The 25,037-nt window shown below is 38.2% G+C and overlaps 1 protein-coding gene across 3 annotated transcripts in view; it reads right to left on the bottom strand.

Moving 5' to 3' along the window:
* The window catches only part of kcnd3 (potassium voltage-gated channel, Shal-related subfamily, member 3), a 148,644-nt gene that overhangs the window by 3,826 nt on the left and 119,781 nt on the right, over positions 1-25,037 (bottom strand). Inside the window, exons 4-6 of one of the 3 annotated variants that reach the window (XM_077223331.1) lie at positions 10,657-10,755; positions 3,403-3,435; positions 3,206-3,298 (exon numbers count right to left, since the gene is read on the bottom strand). In XM_077223331.1, the coding sequence (XP_077079446.1) occupies positions 3,206-3,298; positions 3,403-3,435; positions 10,657-10,755 (225 nt within the window). Of the gene's footprint in view, positions 1-3,205; positions 3,299-3,402; positions 3,439-10,656; positions 10,756-25,037 lie in introns of all 3 variants that reach the window. The other 2 variants (XM_077223330.1, XM_077223332.1) reach the window with 2 other exon arrangements.

A 25,037-nucleotide genomic window follows, 5' to 3' on the forward strand; every position in this document is an offset into this window, starting at 1 on the left:
CATTGTAGGAATATAATATTGCATTGCAGAGGCAAAGTTACATTTAGAAGAAATATATATATATATATATTTAACAGAGTTAACACAATATGCAGAACAACACTATGCATTTTGTATGTCCTCCTTTTGAATATCAACATAGGCTATTAGTAAATGCAATATGCAATCCACCTCATTTTTCAACATGTAAGTTGTTTAATGTTTTCTGTGAATGTGCGACACTTGCAATTTATTAGCTGCTATAGGGAAATAATGAGAAGAATATATCAAAGGGCGTTAAACTGTAAAACTGCTTGCGCTACAAACAAACGTGTTTATAATCAAGACAATATATTAAAGGGTAACTAAACCCTAAAACAACTTTTTTTAGTTAATGATCTGTAAGACTGGGGCTTTATTAATGCTGTTCATTGATTCTAGTAAATTTTTGGGGTATAAAGTGTTTTAATTCTACAAGGGCGTTGTAAAAAAAAAAAAAGTATAAATAGTATATCCCACGTTACTTCTGCGGCTTCGCGTCAGCTAGCCCCACCCAGACCTAAATATTATTGGACCAAAATTTCGCTCCTCAATGTTTGTTAAACGTCCCAGGAGGAGGTGTGATTGTTTTGAAGAAAAACATTGAATTATACATGACAAAGCCCTCAAGTTCCTCAATGCATCGTAAAAGAGCGTGACGTCTGGAGAAGCATCGCGTATGACATTGCCATGCAAGGTATGTGCTTTACTCTGTGCAGTTTTTGCGTGCGCGAGAGAGTAGCCAGAAAGCGAAGAGTGAATAGACCTTATTCAGAGCAGCGCCATTACCGCCAAGACGGATCAAAGTGAGGCTGAGACTAACCGTGTTTTCATTGGCATCTGATGTATAAAGCTCTAATATCACTTATTTTCCATACCTCATGTTGCCTGCGGTTTTTTGTCGATACTGAAATTTCTTGGAAATATATTTTTGCCGTGTTTCGTCAGCAGAACAATCCAAAACACATTAACAGTAGCCTACATCTCACTCACTGAAGAGATCATGTCTATCCCTCACAGCCTCGCTTACATTTCCGTTAAAAATTGTTCTGATTAGCTGGGTTTTGTTTTGTTATGTCACGTCCCAGTTCCAAGTGGTACTCGATGCAGAGCCAAATGGGAGGAGCTGGAGCTCTAGCTCTTCCCCTCGCTGGAGCTCCAGCTTCACCTCACTGGATTTAGTGGGCGGGGCCGCGCAGGCGCAGGTTAACCTTCGCGCAGCAGCATCGACTACGAGCACTCAGCATGATTTCAAAAGCAACCTATTTCAGCACCAGCTCGATTTTTATTTAACACAAATTAACAAAATAAATACTCTGTCAGTCAACAAGAGTTTCATTTGTTATAGATCTGTACCGCAAACTGTTATAAAAAGACACAATTTTAATGACGTACGTACGACTGTCTGCTTGCACGACAGGTCCAAAATGCACATCCAAGATTTATTTCCACATATAAATGACGCCTGAAACCTCAAGTATGACTGAGCTATCGCAGTTTACAAGTTTGTTGGTTTGTAAGTCTTGCACCCAGCCGCATCAGAAATATTCATAAGCTTCTAATGACTTAAAGCTTCTAAACTCTTGCATTGTGTAGGCACCGATACCGTAAACCGGGTAATTGATTATGTCAGGGTGTGTGAAAGGTAATAACGTTAGTGCTTCTGGGTCTTTCATCCATTCTGTAACGTTAACATTAGCTGCAGTTCATACGGGTCCATGTTGTTGATACCAAGCAGTTTCTCTAAATAACGCTGGCTGGCGTTGTTATTTTGTCTCTCCTGATAGAGCCCCTTTCCTTTCACTTCTCTATTTCTCCATTTATTCAACCGTATAGCAAAAAATGCAAACGCTGCTCTTTCTCTCTCTGTCGCTATTTCTCTCAGCCTCATTTAGCGAGGTGGAGCTGGAGCTCCAGACAAGGGGGAGCTCGAGCTCTAGCTCCTCCCATATGGCTCTGCATCGAGCACCATCTCCCCAGTTTCGCATTTGTTGACGTTAACGTATAGCAACGGAATGCTTTGAACTAGTCTTGGAAGAAATTAAGCTCGAGTCAGTTTCTTCGCAAAATGATTCACTCTTTTGAAGCGCTGTCTGCACCTGCTGGTAAAAACGGCCCAACCATGTATAGTTACACCTTTTACAAAGCAATTGTAAATGTTTTCATGAAATTGTAATCTATTAAATGTTATCTACTAAGAATTCAATTCCATTAGCCTAAAAATGTTTGTAAAATGTAGCCTATGTTATTTTGTTAAATAGTGCGGCAGGGCTTGGCAAACTAGTCCAATTAGAATCAATTAACTAGCTATCTTACTTACTTTTTAACTTATAATTTTTGTATTATACATGTATAAAATTCATTGCAGTAATAAAAAATAAACCTACACTACAAAACATACCGAAATCACATACCAAACCCCTTTCATGGAATCACAAAATCAACGATGAATCAATAGTTAATTGCGACTTTTATGTCACAATTCTGACTTTTTTCCCTCAAAACTTGCAAGTAATATCTCAGAATTTTATCTTAATAGGCTATATCTCGGAATAGGTTGGTTTCACGTGACGTAACGCTGCTGTATCGAGAGAGCGCGAAAATTTAGATGGAGGGCAGGAAGTGAAATAGCTGAGGATCTGCCATCAATGTTTTGTGTAGTTTACTGCTGCTCCAATCGTTATAATCGAGCAAAGGGAAAGCGACAGTATGTTAGCTAGCCAACGTGTTTTTTATGTCTGTGTTTATATAGCATTAGGTTGTCGTTCAGGGGATCAGTGGGAATGGGACATTAAATGATCAAGGTAAATTAGACAAAATAGGGACTCTCCGCAACGGTTTCCTCCATAGACGTATTCTCCATGTTTACTTCCTGCCCTCCATCTGAAATCGCCCCGCCTTCCCACGTCATCATAATCGTCATCATAATCACGTGACTGAAACCCAGCTATTGTGAGAAAAAAGTCGGAATTGTGAGATAAAAAGTCACAATTAGGCACAATTTTTATTTTTAATTCATGATGGAGACACCTGTCGGAACTTTGAAACGTTCGAAACGGTATGACGAAGCCTTGTTTGCTGAAATTACGTGACTTGGCGAGTTTGATACATGCTGTGGTTTTGATATAAAAGACTTGTAAAGTTTAATGAAGTAGAGTTTGGAAAGTGCCCCTCACTACTAACTGACCGTAGTCTTCTCTAGGCAGTGTAGAAGATGGTGATGTTGACTCTCCAGCAGAGATGTGGTCTTTTTCAGTTGCTGGTCCTCCTCTAAGGAGCCCTGCAGAAACACACACAGACATGGAATTTTAAGGAATCATCAGATTTCATGCATGCATAATGAAGTGGAGAGAGGGACAGAGTGCGTGTTGTTTGGCTCAGTACCTGTGGTGAAAGTTTCATCTTGTAATAGGGAAGCTGCTGTTGTGTAAGAGTGCAAGGGAGAGACATGGAGAGTGGTTTACTGCTTTTGGAAGGAACTTCATCCATAACAGAGCAGTACAATATATCATCTATAACTTTAAATAAACAAAGCCTGAGAGAAAGGAAGGACGAGGGGCCTCAGAGGATTGGGCGAATCAGAGTGATTCCACTTTCCTGTTTCACAAATCCGTTGGTAGTTACTATAACTCCACATACCTGTCTCTTTTAATGTAGCATTTTTGCCTGGGAGCTTGTGCTCACACATTGGGCCCTTCGGCTGAACGCACATACACTGCTCCACATTTTTCACCTTTTCCACAATTTCTTAACACAACGTGAGCATCAAAATAACATGAGTGAGTCAGTCAGTGATGTGTAGGAGGAGAGAGAGACAGAAGGAAAAAGAAAGATATTGACAGAAATTAGGTGTTTTACAGTAACAAACCTTGAGTACTCTTATTTTGAGCACACTGCATGTTTGCGTGTGAACTGTGTGGTATTTATGAGCTATTCAGACAGGCTAACCTAGAACCAGCTTTTCTCTTCAATGCAAGTCAGACCATTCTTGGGTGAATCGCATTAAGAAACCTCAAATTAACCCTAAAATCAAAGGACTGCTTATTATAAGAATACTTTGCATATAGGAAATTAAGCCTATTTTTAGGACCATTACAAATTTTTCCATTGTGACATTTTTATGACAGTTAAGCACATTTTTCACGGTTTTTTGTGTTTTTGTGATTCACCCTCCAAGGCCTCTTTTTTTGAAAGGAAAATATACAGATGTCTAATTTTTTTTCTATTGCAATTGACTACTTTTTTTATATTTGGAGGCCTAGGTCCTGTTTGCACCTTGTAGCAAGATGCATTTTGATAAATCGAATCACAAGTAGACGAGGCAGACACAGACCCATTTACACTTGTTGTTTTAATGGATCTATTTTTTCCACTTTCGACCACTTCTGTCCTGATTTCTTTGAGGGGAGTTTAAATCTTATGTTTATGCATTAGATCAGTAGGTGGAGTACTGTTCAAACCATAGACTGTAAACAAATATTAGATGCTAAAAAATAATAAATTATATTTTTTAATATTATGAAATTAAAACCGCCAGTAGGTGGCGCCAAATCATCGTCTTAATGAACGAGTCATAGAAGCATTTATTCAACTGATTCGTTAAAAACGGCAGATTCATTCTGGAACTAAACAACTAGGTCACTGGAACACAAAGCCCCAGATTCGTTTAGATACGCATAACTCTTAACTCTTTTTTTGTGGCTTGTTTGGAACTATTGTCATTGGAGAAATAGAGCAAAAACAGAGAATATTTACAATATTATGTATAAAATGTCACATCACAATATTCATTCTTTGTTTACTGAACTGTTCAATCATTATCACATTTGCCAACGCACCAATTTTCTGGAAATATTGTTTAATATCATATGATATCAATATAAAAATAACGGGACTTTTTTTCCACCCCATCTTGAATTTTGGGTGCATTGTATTAATTCTGCTGGCAATTTGCCACCCAACCACCTGATAACATCTGAATCTGCTTCAAGAGAAACATAAAACACGACAAAACATCATTAACAGTTTTGTATGTTGTTTTTCGTCATTGGACAGAGCGACATATTTGGCATTAAAGCACTATGATTTGAAAGAAATTGTGGACAATATCTGTGAATTTATACACTTTATACAAAACATATGCCATCATTAATTATCATTTGAAGCTATTGACAGCCTTAAGCTACATTTGAAAACATAATTTTGTATAAAGAGGCATGTTGTTTTGACCACTATTCTTTCTAGATATAACGTTAGTCAAATTACCTATAACAAACAAGCCATAACTTACTTTTAGAGGTGGTGAATGAAGTTCGAGGTTGTGATGGTCATGTCACAACATGCAAGGGGTTGCAGCATGCAAACCCAAGAACATTACTGAACTGGAGGTCATTGCTCATGAGTAATGGGCTAAGATTCCTCAGAAACGCTGTCAGAAGCTGCTGTCTGGTTATACATCTCATTTGCATCAGGTCATAGTGTGGTATGCTGAATAGTACTCATTATAATTACAGCTTCTTATTTCTCTCTCTCTCTCTCTCTCTCTCTCTCTCGCTCTCTCTCTCTCTCTCTCTCTCTCTCTCTCTCTCTCTATATATATATATATATATATTTATATATTTATACATTTATTTATTTATTTATTTATTTTTTCCTGTGATAAGTTGCATAATTATTATCACTATCAGTTTTCTGTATTTCTGTGATTTTCATGTGTTTCTGTTTAAGGGATTATTTACAGATTTATATTCGATTTATATAATTATCATTATTATTGTTTTCATCTAAATGCTTGTTACAAATATTTTGGGTTCTATAATAAGCGCTATTGCTTAGAATTAATTCAATATAGTATCGTAGCTATTCGTTCGGGTCACATGACGTCACTGCAGCTTTGCGCCGCCATCTTGACGACCGACGGTCTCAGTAATGCCTGCAATATGTTGTGCAGTTGGCTGCAACAACAGCCGAAAGAAGAACACCGAACTGGTATATTATTCTATACCAAAGGAAAAGGATAGAATAAATGTCTCATATTGTATGAATGTCTCATATTGTATCATGTCTCATCTTTCTGTGCGCACACACCCGACCCGAAGCGTGCAGCCATAGACCCCTATACAGTGCGCGAGTAATGAATTGAGCTCTGTTTCGTGTCTGAATGGACAAATACACACAACATTATGTTTAAATGTCCGTTTTGGAGAGTATTCACGTAAAATATGTCGGTTATGTGTTAAACAGAGTTGTCATCCAGTCTCTTTGGTAGAGAGAGAGAGAGAGAGATGAGGAAAACAAACAAGCTTGCAAATGGAAATTATCGTGGCTGGAAAAATTATCGTGCTCATTTTTTTTATTGTGCAATTAATTGATTTATTGACTATCGCGACAGGCTTAATCCAGATTAATGACAGTTAGCCGGGAGCCGTGGCTAGCAGCTGGCAAGCTACCAGCTGTTAGCCACTTAGCTAGCTAAGAACTCGATACCTAGTCGTCAGAGCAAACTACCACCAAAATTATAAATTTAATTTTTTTTTATAATACTTACATTCCCCATGATTAAACAAATGTAAAAGTACGGCACCTGGCCACCAAGGATTTATGTTACCCATCCAGCAACAGCATATTGATACGCGTCTGTACTCTTAAAAGGGTTATGTACAAGATAAATATATATATATCATGGAAGGCAAATTGGGGCAAGTCTTGGGCAGATAGGACAAAAGAAAACTGGGGGTAACAAATAAGGATCGGAGCCTAAAATTAAAATGTTATCCATGTATCTCTCTTTCTCTCTGATTCAAATGGGCAGTTTGGGCGGCCATACCGGGCGAGATCGGTCATCCATATGGCGGCGTTCTATTTCTAGTGACGTAGGTGGCATCTATGAATAGATGGATATGTGTGAGTGGTTATGCGTGTGTGTGTGTGCACGTCATTGTGTACATTTGTAGAGGGAGTTCTCCTGATATGCTTCATTCACAATAATGTAACGGTGAAGAAGCATCGCATGGACGTGTATTAATATTAATATCCTTTACAGGTATCAAATAAAGTGCACACCATCAAGGGCTGGGCGATATAACGATAATTATCGCGATATAATTTTTCTCGATAAAACGATATCAAGACTTCGATAAATGTTCGACAATGTTTATGCACCAAAAGCGTAACGAAACTCATTTGAGCCGCGCGCCACACGGACCATTTATACGCTCGGCTCAAAGTCCAAACGGTAGCGCAGCGCGAGCTTACTTGAGCAGATGCGTTTACTCTGATCAGTCTCGGTCACTAGATCCAGTAAGAAGCGATTCAATTCAGCGAAGAACACAAATGTCTCAGTGATTTAAACCAGCTTAAAGGCAGATGAGACAGCACTGACAAACAGGAGAAACACTGTGCGCAACGAGACAGTTAGAATCTGAATTGATATTGAATCCATTTACCATGGATTTACTGTAACGTTAGCCTAGTAATATTAACTGCACCATGGAATGTGGGATATGCATATTGAATTGTATTATATTATTAATGTAGACAATGTATTAAATGACTAATGGAATATAATTAGAGTATTTAATAATGTATTTAGGCTACTGTTTTTTTATACAAATACAATAGAAACCATAAAGTTAAATTTTTCCATGATAGTGAGGTGCTGTAGACCTTATGCTCCAGAGAAACGAGGGCACAGCCATCTTTAGAATCTTTGAACTTCCGTTTTTGCGGTCGCTCTGTATATTTCTATGGCATTGCTGTCCAGGACTAATAGCTTTTGAAGTGGATTTACTTAATGTAAAGTTAACAAAAGTTATCATTCATCAGGCGCTTTTATCCAAAGCGACTTACAATTGCTATATTTCAGAGGTTGCACGCCTCTGGAGCAACTAGGGGTTAAGTGTCTTGCTCAGGGACACATTGGTGTCTCACAGTGGATTCTAACCCGGGTCTCTCACACCAAAGGCATGTGTCTTATCCACTGCTCCATCACCACAAGTTATTATGAGGATTGTAATGTTTAAAGGATATTTCAGTAGACAGGGTAGATTTTAAAACGAGCCATTCATTTATAAATACGAAGACAAAAGACAACGAGCGCAGCACTGAAAAGGGCCGGGGCCACATAAGGTCTATGCCTGGTTTTATCTGTGGTTATCATGATCTAAATGCATGATACTGGATGACCAATTGTTAATTTTAATAAAACTCAGTCAGAATATTACATTTTAACAAATACAAATGTGGTTGTTACATTTTTTTTAACAGATGTTACTGTTTTTGTCAATGAACATAAATTTAACATAGTAGTATTATCTTGAGTTAGGATGCAGATTTACTGTCAACTCACTGTCAAATATGCGTTTCGAGGCAAAACATGTAATATTAATATTGCAGCTTACACTGCAAACTCTGCTGAAGATACGGGCCATCAAAGTCAGGCAACAAAAACCTATTTAAGACTTGAAACAATATCCCCCATTAGCACATGCAGAAACTAAGAAATATATTTTTCTATTCAGATGATTTATTTTGTTAAGGAAAAATGCAAATGTTTGAATATTGTACCTCAGATTTGTGAAATGTTCTCCTGTTTGGCAAGTGTTTGTCATGATATGTTCTGACAATAAAGAGTAGTTTAAAACCACAATTAACGCTCTTGTTTCTACAACTTTCACTTAGGAGCAAAAATCTGCCTTTAAACTTGAAAGAAATAAAGATTTGACATTTATCGTGATAATTATCGATATCGACTGATATAAAAAAATTATCGCGATCATTTCTTTTGGCCATATCACCCAGCCCTACCATCATTGTTCTAATAGCTTCATAAGAAAGACTGGTCACTATATTAATTGTTTTCGATGTATATGAGAGTGTTATGTATTTAAACTGTGTGTAGTATTAACGATCGGTGCTGCACACATGGCTAGCAAAGTTGCCGCGGAGATAAAGTAGAGAGTATGTAGTGTTATTGTATGTGTTTCATGTTTTCCTTTATTCATTAATTTTGTGTTATGAGTTTATTTCGTGCTGTTTCACTGATAGTGTGAGTATGTATATGACATCATGAGTATGTAGTCAAGTGAACTTGGTTGAACATACATGTTATGAATGAAATTTGAGTGTACCAGCATGTAATTTGAAGCTGTATGTTAAAGTATGAGACTATGCACATGTTAATGTACATAGTTTGTATTGATTCACGATAAAGCAATGGTGAAGAAGCATCGCTTGGACGTATATTCACATTAATATCATCCTTTACAGGAGTATTACAATTACAGCAAAAGGGTGTTTTACTAAGTACTAAAGATGGTTGTCATGAAGGGGTTGAATAATTTTGAAACTGCAGAAGTCAATAAAAGTTGCATTTTCAGTTGAATTCAGGGAAACCACTTGAAACATTTGTTGTGTTGAGCTATTTCAATTACTTTTTTCTGATTTGTTCATTGCAGACAGCTGAAAGTCTGTAAATTTTGCCAATAAACCTGATTTGCAATGGTGGTTGAATAATTTTGATTGCAACTGTGTATATATATATATTTATAAAGTATATTTCTTAAGTAATTTTTTCCCACACTGTTAAAACAGCCTTGAGGTCTGAGAAAAGATCATAAGGCTTATTATTGTCAGGTTCCCGTCTGCTTCACTCACTGGACCTCTCTGAGGATGTTCTGTAAAACTGGTTAGCTGTGGAGTTGCCTGCAATCTTTGTCTGTACTGTCACATCAGCGTGTTCCTCATTCCTCAAATGCATTCAATGCATTCAGAGAACGACAGTTTCTTTTTCCAGGAAGACATTATTGCGTCAAACAACTGCAGTAATAAAGACCAGGGGCCAATTGCATAAACATAGACTGTGTCTTTAGAACTAATCTGACCAACAAGCAGGTAATTAAAGCTAATCAGTCTCACTCGCGCTATGAAGCACTGTCAAGAGCATGCCAAACTAACAGGTGGCGATATAACCCTAACCGTAAAGTTACACTTTAGTTTTTTAGTTGGCCAATCAGAAGCCTGTAAAAAAGGTTATTACCGGTTACCGATTACCGACGTCACAAGCCAAAATCTCCGGTTTCACCGTCTACAGGACAACACTGCAACCGTAGTTTCTAAAAATCTTCACCCTGGCAGTTTTCAAAAAAGTTTGGTTTCAGTGACTGGACACTGCATTTGCATGTGGACGAACGGCCAAACCGCATAGAAAAAGCTGCGGTTTTGAAAATACTAATGTTCGTGTGGACAGGGCCTAAGCAGTTTATGCAACCGACCACTGATCTCTATATCTCCTCAATGAGGGTGTTTAGCAACAGATTAAGTGTTACACACATCAGTTCAGGACTATGTCCTGATAAATTGGATGTTATTGTGTTAATTGAGCTGATGTATGTGCAAATATGCAAACATGAAAATCTCATAATCGCTCTCATCGCTCTAATCACTTTTAAAGTAAAACAGCCTGACACGTTTACCTCAATACTGCAGCACTGCCTGATATAGATCTTGTTGAAAACCATGCATAATGTATGACAAATGACAAGGGAGCCAAACAAAATGTGGAAAAAATTTGCTTGGATGTATGTGTTTTTGTATTTGTGAAAGCATGTGTGTGTGTGTGTGTGTGTGTGTGTTTCTTACCGTTAGCTCCAGTGATTGGTTGAGTCCATTTCGTTTACTATGCAGGAAGGCGGTAGAACTGCCAGCCTTGGAAATTCTCATTCGGGCCAGTCGTGCTTTCTGTTAACACATACACACACACAGAGGAAGTTACAACTTAGTCTACCAGTGCTTTTCCATCACAAAGGTCTGAGTCTCAATCTGATCCCTGTTGAAAGAGCAATTCAGATCAAATTGCTTTAAGAAACAAAATGGATTTTCACATAGATTGCTGTCCGTCATGAGATGATGAAAAATGCAAGTGCCTACAAAAAGTACTGAACTAAACCGAACGACCCTGACAGCTACGCAGTGAAAATGTGCACAGATCAGGGAATGAGAAAGCTGTTGCTTGCACACACTACAAAGCATAGAAGAATGATAATTTAGAGAAACACAGCTGTGTAATGGTTAATTATAGTAAACGTCTTGTGTAATGCTGAATTACGGTTAGCACAGCTGTGTAACGGTAAATGATAGAGAAGCGGTTCACATTCCCTCAGTCTATGTCGTTTTTATGGGTGGAAACCAGCAGACGAATCCTCTGTGGAACATCAAATTTGAATATTTACAATGAATGAGAGTATTTTAATCTTCTCAAATCCAGAGGCATCAAATGATCTGATTTATGCTCTCATTCTTTCATCATCTCATAGAAAACTGATGCTCTCTCTTATTTCAGTTCCCTTAAGATTTAATAAGCTCTATTGACATGATAAAAAGAGTTTACATTTGCAATGAATTAATAATCATGGATACACTAGATATGGATGCTTTCTTGAACGTGTTAGGGCATCGAGGGTGGTCGCCAGGGTGTGGCTTTGTGGTCATTAATGTGTTTTTTAGTGCACTGATTTGCAGTTGGTTTCTTGAGTGTTTCTAGATTACTTAAATACCCTGGTGAAAAAAAAAAATGCTAAGTATACTTGCAGCCAGACTAATTATCAGTATACTTTAAGTGTGTTAATGATTAGTTAACTTGAAGTGTGCTATTTTGAAACAACTAATTTTGTACTAAATATATTTTAGTTGTAATTAAATTGTAGTAAAGCGGGTGGGGGGGGATCAGGAAAGGTCCATGAGCCGGGACTCGAACTCAGGTCTCCCGAAGCACATGTCGGCACACTTGCCCACAAGCCTATCGTGATGTGATATATTTGAGTAAAAAGTATAGGCTCATTAATAGATTTGGCTTATTCCAAATACTACAAATTGCATACTTTGTCTTCAATAAAAAATGTACATTATTAGACAAATAAAACTTAGCTATACTTTGTACAAAATACTATTGTATACTTTAAATGCATTGTTACAATGATCATTTCCATCACACATTAAAAATATACATAAAATATATTTTTAATAAAGTGCAAATAAATACACTCCAAATTTTCACTTCAAGTGTATTTTTAGAAAATATATTTTTAGAAAATATACTAAAGTACAATTATTTTAAAGTGTGTTAAAAGTTATATTGTGAAAATAGATAAAAGCATGATGTTAACATACTTTTAACATATTTAAAGATAGTAACATTTTTGTTAGTATATTTGCAATGTACTATTGAAAAAAGGAATATATTTCACAATAAATTATATTTTTTTGTTTAACTTGGACTATTGAATCTATTTTATTTTTGTATGAATGGCTTGTGACCCTCCTTCATGTTTTTTCTTGTTGCCATTTTAACATTCAACAGGCTAGAATAATTGTAAAAATATCTAAACATTCTTAAATAAAAAAAATAAAAAAATAAAAATTGTCTTAATGCAATATAATATAGGATAGGTGCATAAGCTCAGATCAATGAGGCCTACGACTAATCAGTTCTAAAAATAAATAGAAAACCTTTCCAAATTAAAAAAATAAAATAAAATAAAGTTGACAGAAAGATTGAATCCAATATTTGGTGATAATATAGCAGGACGAACAAGCAATTTTTAAAAGGCCTGTCATTTTTGACCGGAAACACCAAAGGTGTTACTATGATTTCAACACAGCGTAAGGGTTAACGCGATAACAATATTTAATTTTTAAAATATCACTATTATCATCATTACCGGTATACCCCAAAATGAGTGTTTGTATGTGCGTGTGTGTTTTTAAATTATTGAAGAGGAACAAATTGTGTCTGTGGCATCAGAGACCTCTCAGAGATCAAACCGGTATTCTGATGATCATTAATTTCTCACACACACTTGAACACAGATAGAAAGAACATACACCATTATTAAAATCACACACAAACACAGTCCCTGTGGGTGAGTGGAGTGCTGACTCTGCTCTTTTCACAGGAGATTGCCATCACATAATGGAATCAGTTTGGGCCTCTGAGACCGTTTGTGTTTCCAACAAATGTTGCAACAATTTTCGGCTATCGTGGAAAAAAAAAGAGAAACATTTTTCCTGTGGATCTGCCCCTGCAGAATGGGAGATTGGGAACGGCCACAGTAATGACGGGGTTCTTTATCAATGTGACACAGAATATTGCTGCTGAGAACAGTTGTTCAGGACTTGGCCGACGCTAACTGCATTGTGCTGAGATCAGATACACTGAACAAAGCAGATTCACAGATTCCATTTCAGTTATACACATACAGTTTTAAAAAGCCCACTGTGACACTTTATGGCTGTGGCGAGGCCAGAAGACCTCTGTTATGTGCCTGATCTCTAATTTCATCCTGAATATTATGAAGCAAAGTCTCTTATGAGGCAAATCTGTGGTCCCTGACCCTTTTCAATTCACTACTCATATCAGAGTTTTCCTTTTTTTTAAATAATAATAAATTTTTCACACTATGTATTCAACAGAAATTTGATAATGTGCAATAAAATTCAGTTTTGTTTTATTTCCAAGCTATTGTTATTCTGGTATTGTATGATTGGGTGGATAAGACCTCAGTCTGGGTAGATTGTGGCCTTCCCTTGTGAAAAATAAGTAAAGAAAGTAAGTATTATGGAAATATTATACTTTAAAAGAATAATAATATAATAATAAGTGCAAACTGAATGTAATGTTTTTGAACATGTAATTGCAATTTTAGATTAAATGCATGCAATTAGCTGAACTTTTTTCCCCACTTAAGTGGGATTTAATATTTATCCCCTGGTTTCACAGACAAGGCTTAAGCTAACTAAAATGTTTGAGCTGTTTTAACTAAAAATGTCAATGCCATTGTTTTGTCTCAAGATGCCAGTAATGTTTTTTTTCTTAATGTTTTCTTCTTAAATGCCCCAATTTAACGAAGGCCTAATCCTTTCTTAATCTAAGCCTATAAAACCAGGCCTATATGTAATTTCAGAATTATTACCTCTGTTGTCTTTGAAATATGGTTAAAGGGGTATTGCCAAATGTACTGGCAATCATTTATGGTAAACTACAATAATGGACTTACATTTAATTAAATATTATATTATCTGCAAACAAGAAGCATATTTTTATATAATTTGAAGTACACTACAAGGTGTACATTCAATATAATTAAGTGCTCTTCTTTTTCACAAGGAAGGTGACCCTGGGTGGACTCGGGTTATACACAATCTACCCTGTAGCAGAATCGACTGAGATTTTCATTTGAAGTTTGTGATCAACTGTTTAGTCCCACAAGATCAGATTCCTGGAGTGAAAAAGTTTGACCTGCATGAATGAAACACATAGATGCCACGGTCAAAGAGGAGATTTCAAAATCATACTCTACAGATTAAATGGATGGTTTGATCATGTGAGGCCTGAGCTCATTGGGAATGGAGGATATAGGGACTTGTCCCTACTAAAGTCACTACTGAATAATATTAGTGATCACAGTTATATGAATACTGTAGCTATATTGGATATAATAGAAGCATTGCATGTCCTGTTTTCATTGGATCAATCAAAGTATTTAATTCCCCATATAAATGAAATCGTTATGGGATGCTGTCTAGATTGCGACATGCACGAGTTGTTTATGCTTGAAGCATTCGCTCTAGCGCAAACCACCAAAGACCGGTGTGCAGAGCAGAGGTGCTGTGAGAGGCACTGTCTTCATTTGCATTGTTCTCTGAAACGATAAGCAGCAATGCAGTGAGTGAGAAAGCAGAATTTGTTGAACTGTACATTTACTGTACCTCAAGCAGACAGGTTTTTTTTTTTTTGGACAGCTTGCAAGATCCTCAAGATCAGCTTACATTGAAAATTAAACTTTATTGATTAATGAAGGAACTTTATAAGAACCTGGATTTTATTTTAATATAGTTTGGACAAATCCATTCAGTAGAAAAAGTAAAATACTTAAAAACTCAGAAAGATTGGGCAAAACAAAAACATGTCCCCCTAAATAATATACATTTTGTACCTTATCCACCCCTTTAGGGTGTTTAATAGCAGTAAAGGCAAACTTTCAACTGTACAACGTTCAACCTTTTTTGACTTCGAGACCCAATATCTAATGGTCAAACACAAGCATAATGGATTATTATAACAACTTTAATCTGAGATTCACTTCCGGCAAAGTTACATCTGAGCGGCACCGTCTGGAAAAGGGGATTATCACTGGATGACCTGTTTCAGTGATTCTCTTTTCCTTGGCCATGAACATGCTGGTCAAATCCGCTGAGCCGGAATGCAGAGGCCCCAAAACCAAGTCCGGAATCCGTCAGCCCCCCATTAGGGCATTCATGGACGATCTGACAGTAACAACTGTAACAGTCCCAGGATGCAGATGGATTCTTCAGGGCTTAGAGAGGTTAACCACCTGGGCGAGGATGCGTTTCAAGCCGGAAAAATCCAGATCCATGGTACTGAAGAGAGGGAAGGTAACAGACCAGTTCCACTTCTCCTTAGGAAGTACCCAAATCCCATCAGTCACAGAGAAGCCTGTGAAGAGCCTTGGGAAAACCTTTGACTGCTCTCTAAAGGATGCCGCTTCCATCAGGGCAACAAATGAACAACTGGAGAGCTGGCTAACTACAGTTGACAAGTCAGGCTTACCGGGGAAATTCAAAGCTTGGTTATACCAACATGGAATCTTACCCAGGATACTGTGGCCACTGTTGGTGTATGAATTTCCAATTTCCACCGTGGAAGGATTTGAGAGGAGGGTGAGCAACTACCTGCGACGGTGGTTGGGCTTGCCAAGAAGTCTGAGCAGCATTGCCCTTTACGGGAAAAAGAACAAACTAACGCTACCAATCAACAGCCTTAGCGAGGAGTTCATGGTTACCAGAGCAAGGGAGGTGCTTCAGTACAGGGATTCCAAGGACCTAAGAGTATCTCAAGCTGGTATTGAGGTCAGGACTGGCAGAAAGTGGAGGGCACATGAGGCGGTGGACCAGGCAGAATCACGACTGCGTCATAAGGAACTGGTGGGTCCTGTAGCTATTGGTCGTGCAGGACTGGGAAGTACTCCAACAACCCATTACAACAAACTGAAGGGTAAGGAAAGGCGGGACCTGGTCCAAAAAGAAGTGAGGGCTGGGATCGAGGAGCAGCGTGCAAGTCAGATGGTGGGAATGAGGCAACAGGGTGCATGGACCAGATGGGAAGATGCCATGGAGAGAAAGATTTCATGGGCAGAGCTGTGGAGGGCTGATCCCTATCGCATCAAATTTCTCATTCAGTCTGTCTACGACACCCTGCCCAGTCCATCTAATCTCTTTTGTTGGGGCAAGGTTGAAACTCCGGCATGTACCTTGTGCCAGGGAAGAGGATCGCTGGAACACATCCTCAATAGCTGTCCTAAAGCACTTGGGGAAGGTCGCTACCGCTGGCGCCATGACCAGGTGCTGAAGGTGGTTGCTGAGTCCATCACTACTGCCATCAATCAGAGCAAGCGTTTAAAACCACCAAGGCGCAAAATTTCATTCTTAAGAGCAGGAGAACCTCCGCCTTCCCGACCAACAGTTCAGACAGGCCTGCTGGGAACAACGAATGACTGGCAGCTAAGGGTCGACCTGGGAAAACAACTCAAGTTCCCCCGAGACATCGTGGAGACCAGCCTTAGACCCGACATGGTTCTGTTCTCAGTAACATCGAAACAGGTTATCTTGATGGAGCTAACAGTGCCCTGGGAGGAGAGGATGGAGGAAGCGAGTGAAAGGAAAAGGGAGAAATATGCGGAGCTGGTGGAGGAGTGTCGGAGATGGGGGTGGCGTGCCCAGTGCTTGCCCATCGAGGTTGGGGGAAGGGGCTTTGCAGGAAAGTCACTCTGCAGGGCCTACAGCCTCCTGGGAATCACAGGAGCACGCAAGAGAAGAGCCATCAGTGCAGCTTCAGAGGCTGCGTAAAAAGCCTCACGATGGCTGTGGATCAGGAGGGACAAACTGTGGGCGAACGCTTCTTGGACACAGGCCGGGAACTGATCACTCCCGGTCGGGTCGCCTGGGTGAGGAGGTCTGAAGTTGAAAGACCCGAAACCCCCTAATGACCCCAGGTACTATCACTGATGATGTGTCCAAGAGTGCATCGCAAGGTGTATGTAACAATCCTGTAAATTCAATGATCCAACCATGAATATGCAAATTAGCCCCACCTCCACTCACTCACACCAGCTCAGAGATTGCTGCACAATAGTATCGCTCTTTACAACGTCGGACACATTACGGTAATTAATATGATTAGCATTTTGCCTGACTGTTATCAAACAGCTAATAATATGTTACTAAAGTTACACAAACCATGTTCCCTTTCGCCATCTCAGAATCAGAGATGCAGCTCAAATCAGTATCCTTATAGAAACGCTTTGAACAACTCAGAACGTCAGTGGATAAAGGCATATAGTGCACCATTACATTGTAATATACATATATTTAATTCACCTGCTATATTGCTAAATGTACCCGATTGTTCATATACTGGGATAACCTGGCTTCTCTTGAGACTCCCCTGCATCAAAGCATAGTTTATGATATGCTAAAGCCCGCCCCCTCATGACGGGATTGATTACAAGGTAGTTTTTGACGTAAGAAACACCAGCGATTTCATTTAGAATTTTCATTTAGAATTTTGACTTATGAATTTCCACATGGTTTGTCTTGATGTAAATGCTCTTCAAGGTCATTTAACCAGTGAATTTGACATTTCTAGGTATGCTCTACTCTAGGTAAGTATGAACATTACTTTTCTAGATAGGGATTAAGGGTAAGGATATTTTAAAATAGTTTTAATTTACAATTTCTACCCAGTCAAATATTTTAGAGCTTGGCTTGTGAATTAATTATATAAATGCCCATGGAGTTATACAGTTTTATTCATTTACATGACTTGTACAGGTCTCAAAATCACACTTTTAAAATTAGGCCTTATATGCAGAATTTCTTTAAAAAAAGTTTGAGGGAGTGAATTAAATAATAAATATCTCGATTTTTATTTTTTATTGAAAAAAAATATTCATTTAAAATACTTGCTATTTTTAATTATCTTAAGGCCCCATTGGAAGTTTTCTAAAGCCTACTAGCCCTCTGGTTGAGAACCATTGCTTTTTATGAAAAGGAGCAAATGATGATCTTCAAAAATTTAATTTCACAGTGCCTGCGAAAACAGGCTACATCTGTTTATTTTTATTTTTAAATTAATCTACATTGTCTGGGGGAGGTAGAGAATGATACCTGGATCTACAGAACTGCAGGACCTGAACAAATCTGTTAATCTGTGAGTCACTTCAGTGATGTATACCTACATCATTATGCTTTACAGTAATTTCTACAGCTGTGAAACAAGAACATTCACAGAAATGGAAGCTCAGGGAGCTTAAAGTGGGTTATCTATGTCAATTAAACAAGATCTCTTTACTTTCAATGTTTGCTGCCGTTCACAACAAAGAGCATTTTATGTCAGATTTGTATGTCAGTGATGTGAAAACAATTCAAAAGAGTGGTGCAGGTATGACATCACTTTGTAGGCCAAAACACAGAAACGAGTTAGCATTTTAGCACTGAATGGGGTTTTGGTTAAGTGGTTGAAATATGTCTGGCTGAACATAAGCTCAAGACACTTTCACGTTTTATTATACAACATAAAATACATCAATATTACACCAATTATGATTTTTTTTAAGCTATTACATGTCTTGAAAAAGGTGGTTGCTAACAAGCGGTTAAATGGGAATAGGTTGTTGAGGAGATTAAACATCATCATGCTGAATAGGTAAACTCAGTCTGCTTTTACAGCCTCCTCATGCTTATAATCGTGGTCTTATAAACTGCTCTAACTCAAACGTTCTGGGAAAATGTTTTTAAATAAAAACTGAAAGAGTTGTCTGAAGCTGGTTTATGGTGACGTTGAACGTCCTGTTGTCGCTTGTCTTTCATGCGGAGACTCCTCATATGGCGGAGTAAGATGGCGGCGCCGGGTGTGGCAGGTGTAGTTGCAGTACTCTTTGTGTATGCACTTCTAACAAACAACTTTTTTCACACGGAGACTCGTCAAACTCTGAAGGATTTAGACATTGTAACAACCAAAGCCGCCAAACATTTTGGATTCGGAAGAAACGTCCTGGCAACTACTTTCATTTACCCGCATTTGTACAGCAAAGTAAGGAAACCCACAAAATCGGTATTAAAACCGCACCAGAGCCTTGCGCTAATAATTACCATCTGTCTTCTGTTATCCGGGGACATCCACCAATGCCCCGGTCCGACAACTGGTTCAATGCTGGATAGTCCTTGTGCCATCGCATTAAACCATAGCAAGAGCACTGTAGGAAATTCACAGGTACGCACTTTTACTTTATGCCATACATCTGAGCTAAACACTCACCCCGATTTTTCCATTTCTCCGGTGAGAGCAGCGGGACCAATGATCGACGTGGATGTGGTCACCGATTGGACAGATCCAACAAGGAGTAGCGGCGAGTTTACCGGCTGCGCTGCACTGCCCTCGCTATTGTGTGGGATACCCCCGTCAACTGGTTACTTGGACGGGTATGCATTCCAGGATTGGAATCCTCTGTCGCACAGGAGTCCATCGTGCCTGCAGGAGGCCGTTGCGGCGGTTGATCGAGTTTCGCCTGCTGCTGTGGCGGGATCCTGCTGGGCGAGGTCTAGTGAGTTAATCTGCGAGCCGGTTCGATTAGCTGGGGTAACTGCCTCTGTGAGGCGGCAACTAGCTGCACAAACTTCGAGCGAGGAAACGTGTGTCGGTCCATACCATCTAACGTTCCCTGAGGTAACGGAGTTGTCGGGGGGATCGTTGGACACCGTTCGTTTCGCAACGCCAGTAAGTCTCGGCCTGTCCGATGGTCATATCGTCGGGGACCGAACAACGCGCTATGCGAAAAATACACAAAGACGGTGTCCTGTAAAGGTCAAAACATCAAATTGCGCGATAGTGAAACAGAGGCAGCTCAAGTTTTTTCAGACTGTAAATCATGCGCAGGTTATATGGAATCCACAAACGAAACCTAAAGGACTACTAGGTGGACATCTCAATGTTAGAAGTATTCTACCAAAAATAGACCAATTACACAACTTATTAACCGAATCGAATTTGGACTTTTTATGTGTTTCTGAAAGTTGGTTAAATCAAAGTACTCCAACAAATCTGGTTAATATACCTGGCTATAAGTGCTTTAGAAAAGATCGGGAACAAGGAAGGGGTGGGGGGGTGTTAATATATATTAGAGATCAACTTAAATGTGAAGAGGTTGCAATTAATGTGAAACTGGAGTGCCTTGTATTACGAATCACTTTGTCAACAACAATGAAATTCAATTTATGTGTTTTATACAATTCACCCTCACATAGTGTGAATTTCTATAATGAATTTAAGAGTTTTCTCTCAAACATGGACTGCTCTGAAAGCCTAATACTGGGTGATTTTAACATTAACTGGATAGAAAAAAATAGTAAAAAGAAATTAAAAGCTCTAGTAGATAAATTTAAGTATAAACAGCTCATAGACAAACCTACTAGAATCACTAGAAGTAGTAAAACGCTGATTGATTTAATTTTTTCAAACAGGCCTGAAAGAATAACAAAAACTTATAACCTTATCACTGGACTCTCGGATCATAACATGACCTTAATTGTTAGGAAACTGGGTAAAAAACGATTGACTTACTACAACCAAGAAACAAAAATACAGAAAATAGGAATTCCAAAAGCAAAACAAAATAACTTTGAAGAAGAACTGAATCAAATAAATTGGGATAATGTTATGAAAGAGTCCAATGTGAATCAAAGTGCTAATATCTTTGTCACTACAATAAGTAACACGATAAAAAAGTATACTAAAACATGGACGAGCAAATCAAAGAAATACTCTCTTCCATGGTTTAATGGTGATATTTGGCACATTATGAAAAAACGTGATACCGCACGTAAAACATCTTTGAAAACTAGAAATTGTACGGATCATCTAATTTATACTACACTTAGAAATCAAGTTTTAAGCAATCTGCGTAAAGCTAAAATTGATTATTTTACTAAAAAGATAGAAGAGGCTAATGGTAGTAGTCGTAAACTATGGCAACACATAAACTACTTAACCAACCCTGCAAAGAAAAAACACGTTAGAATAGATTCTATCAAAGTTGATGGTACTCTTGTTAATAATAGTGAGTCAATGGCGGGTGTTTTTAATAATTTTTTTATAGACTCTGTTTATGAACTAGCAAATAAATTCAACAATAAGGTGACATGTGTAGAAGAAGTTAATTTAGTTAATGCAAGCTTGTTTAAAATTCAAGAAATCTCTTCTGATAGAGTTAAAAAGATAATTACAAATATGAAAGACTCCGCAGCTAAAGACATACACAATATAAGTATAACCCTGATCAAAAAACATCAGGACAGTCTGTTGCAACCAATTACGCATTTAGTTAATCTCTCAATTCGATTAAGTACATTTCCACAGTGCTGGAAGCACGCTGTAATAACACCTATCCACAAGTCAGGGGAAAAGGATACACCCAATAATTATAGGCCTATTGCAATTTTACCAGTTGTGTCCAAAATCCTGGAGAAGGTTATTGCAGAACAACTTATTGATCATCTAGAGTCAAACCAGCTGCTGCATCCTCAACAGTTTGGTTTTAGGCGCAAATACAGCACTGAAACAGCTAATTGTTACTTGCTAGAGAAGATTAAAGGGTCTCTAGATAAAGGGCAAGTAGTTGGTGCGGTATTCTTGGACTTGAAAAAGGCCTTCGACACAGTGGATCACAGTGTGCTTATTAACAAACTCCAGCTCTTCAAAATGTCACCTAGTTCATTAGCTTGGTTAAAATCATATCTTGAGGATAGACAACAGTGCGTAAAGGTAAATGGGGTGATGTCAGCTCTTTGCCCTAACAATATGGGGGTTCCTCAGGGATCAGTGCTGGGGCCGTTGCTGTTTACAATGTACATCAATGATTTCCCTGATAGCTGCAAAGATGTCAACTGCCAGCTGTATGCAGATGATACAGTTGTCCATCTATCTGCTAGAACCTCAGCCATAGCCGCGCAGAAGCTGACACTAGCCCTAACAGATATCTCAAAGTGGTTTGAATTGTCTCACCTGACCTTAAATGTGAAGAAAACTGTTGCTATTTGTTTCTCAAATAAAAAACGACCCTCAGATAGTACTTTTGAAGTAAGCATAAACAATGAAATTATTCAAGAAGAAGAAGAGGTTAAATATCTTGGGATAATTATTGACAACAATCTCAAATTTCAGAGTCAAGTCAAAAACATTTGTAAAAAGGTTAAATCTAATTTGAACTGTTTCCGTTTTATTAGGAAGGAATTATCTTTTCAGGCCGCCCGGTTATATATGCATGCAATGATTTTTCCACATCTGTCCTACTGCGTAACATCTTGGTCACAAACATCCCCGTCAATACTAAAGCCGGTTGTCTCACAGTACAAGCAGGCGGTAAAGGTTTTTGATAGAAAACCTGTGACATCGCATCATTGTGACATAATTTATAGACATAATTTTTTTACTTTTGAAAATTTTATAAATTTTAGTATTTTGAAATTGGTTTTTAAATGTCTGAACAGCAATGTGTCGCCACTGTTTTCTGCTCTCATTCGTAGGCGTCAAGGTTCACTTAGACCATCCACCAGAGCCTCAGTCAGTGGGGACTGTGTTCTTCCAAAATGTATGAAATCTATCGGTCAGTCAAGTTTCTCTTATAACGGTACAAGACTATGGAACTCTCTGCCCACTGACTTAAAATTGCAGACAGACATGCCCAGCTTCGATAGAGGTCTAAAACAGTGGCTAAAGTCAAGTCAAAGCTGCACACATGCTAATGCTGTATAACATGTATAGTGATGTTTTGTATTGCTAATCTTAGTTACTACTGTATTTATTTTTACTTTACTTTTTTGTGTTGTGATTGGTGACATGTGTTGTCTCCTATGGACAAGTGTTGCAAATTAGCAATTTTGCTATAACACTGAAAACAAGGTATCTGGTTCGTCCAATGCTGTTGATATGTCCATATCAAATAAATAAATAAATAAATAAAATAAATTCGTGGGACTGTGATATAGTCAGTTTATAGCCTACCTTTAGCTTTTTAATTCAGGCGACTGCATTTAGTCTTAAAAATTCATAAAATTTGTGATTATCTGTGATAATTATCTTGATGGACAAAACGTGCAAGTTTGGAATTGTTTTTAGCGATAATCCAAAAGCCTATGAGAAAATCCTATTGGGTTTTTGTCGAGGGAAGAAGTGTGCCAACTGCCGGTTGGCCTACAAAGTGACGTCATACTTGCACGAGTCTATAATACAATGCTAGATTTTTGTGAGAAGGTTGTTATGTGGTTGCTTAGGGGTGTACAGTATTTTGCAGACTGTTGTTTCGCAGTTGCTAGGTTGTTGGGTCTGTTTTATGATAACTTAGAGAAGTGAAAGTACTTCTCCAGTATGATTTATCCATAGCATAAACGGAGCATGACGAATTACGTGTCAATCAAAGCTTAAAGATATAATATGTAAGAATTTTGTATCAAAATATCCAAAAACCACTTGCACAGTGTTATATATTTATTTTAATCATGTACGTACATTATCCTAAATGTTTCCAAGAATTTGTAAATTCAGAGAAATTTTAAATAGTGCTCGTTCCTTGTGACTTGTTGCCTGTAAATTACGTAATATTTTCTGTTTGTACTGCCATAGTAACCATGGCGACAGATGTGGACAACTGCGTAATGTTTAGCGGCACGCTGTTGTTGTTTCGATCAAACATTATGGATCATGGCAATCATGGCATCCCTACTTTGGGACAGAAGGAGAACTAAAACGAGTTTCTTGTAGCTTTAATATTTAGAGTGGAAACACTTGTTCAAAACCGTACCTTTGCATGCACCCCTAAGTAAAGATGTCAAAACGAATCACAGATGTTCATGAATGCATTGTGTCTGGTGTGTGTGTGTGTGTGTGTGTGTAAAGCAAGTGCTGAATTAATAATGAACAAGTCATTAACATTCACTGAAGTAGCATAGCCAAGTTCTGTTCTTAGAACTAATGAATCAGTCCAATTACTGGACCAACTTTGATCAAAACTCTGATTCCTGAACTATAACAAATCTCAGACCTTTGGATCAACCATGAGAGTTTGAGCATAATGAAGCGATCAGTCATGAAAGAATTGTGTGATGTCTAGGAAATTGTTTGTTCTCTTTATCTCTCTGGCTATGCAGATTTGCATTAGCTATTAATAAGGTGTATATAGCTTTCTGTAGTCACTAAAAACAACAAAAGCAAAAGAAAAAGAAAAAAAAACTGCAAAATGTTCGTGAGGTGAGCCACAATGAGCCACTGGAAGATGAAATAAATTGGCATATTAAATCTGAAGCTTTTCACACTTTGATCAAAATTTCATTTCCCTTTGATGGTTCTGCATAAAACCCTGTCATGTCACAGTGTCTGGTTGTGTTCCCTTGTCTATCACTAGAGGTCCTCGTTCTCACGGTGTCCTTCACATTTGACTTCAATTCCCAGCATTCTGTCTGTCACGGTCTCTCATCAGTTCATTGCACTCAGCTGTGCCCCGTAATCATTGTTCCCAGCTGTTCTGTGTTAGTCTTGTTAGATTATGTGTGTGTGTAAATACCCTGTCTGTTTTAGTATTTGTTACGGATTTCCTTAGTTTGTGTCACACCACTTCAGGTCTGTGTTTGTTCTAGTTCCTGTTTTGTTTATTGTCTTAACGGCTTTATTTGGATTGACCCCTGCATGTTGACAACGAGTTTGGATTGCCCTTTTATTAAAAAAACTACTGCTCATGGATTATCTGCTTCCTGTGTTGTTTTCGTGACATGTCATGTCTGCAGTGTTCTTAATGCTGAGTCTTCTGGAAAGCCGTGGAGTGCTCTAGAAGTGAGCCAAAACCCCTTGAAATGAACAAATCTCATCAGGGCAGTACAGAATAGAGGTCTCCTCGGGG

The sequence above is a fragment of the Siphateles boraxobius genome, unplaced genomic scaffold, assembly GCF_051911475.1.
Source record: "Siphateles boraxobius isolate OS27281-9 unplaced genomic scaffold, OSU_SipBor_1 9, whole genome shotgun sequence".
In the NCBI taxonomy this organism is placed as follows: Eukaryota; Metazoa; Chordata; class Actinopteri; order Cypriniformes; family Leuciscidae; genus Siphateles; species Siphateles boraxobius.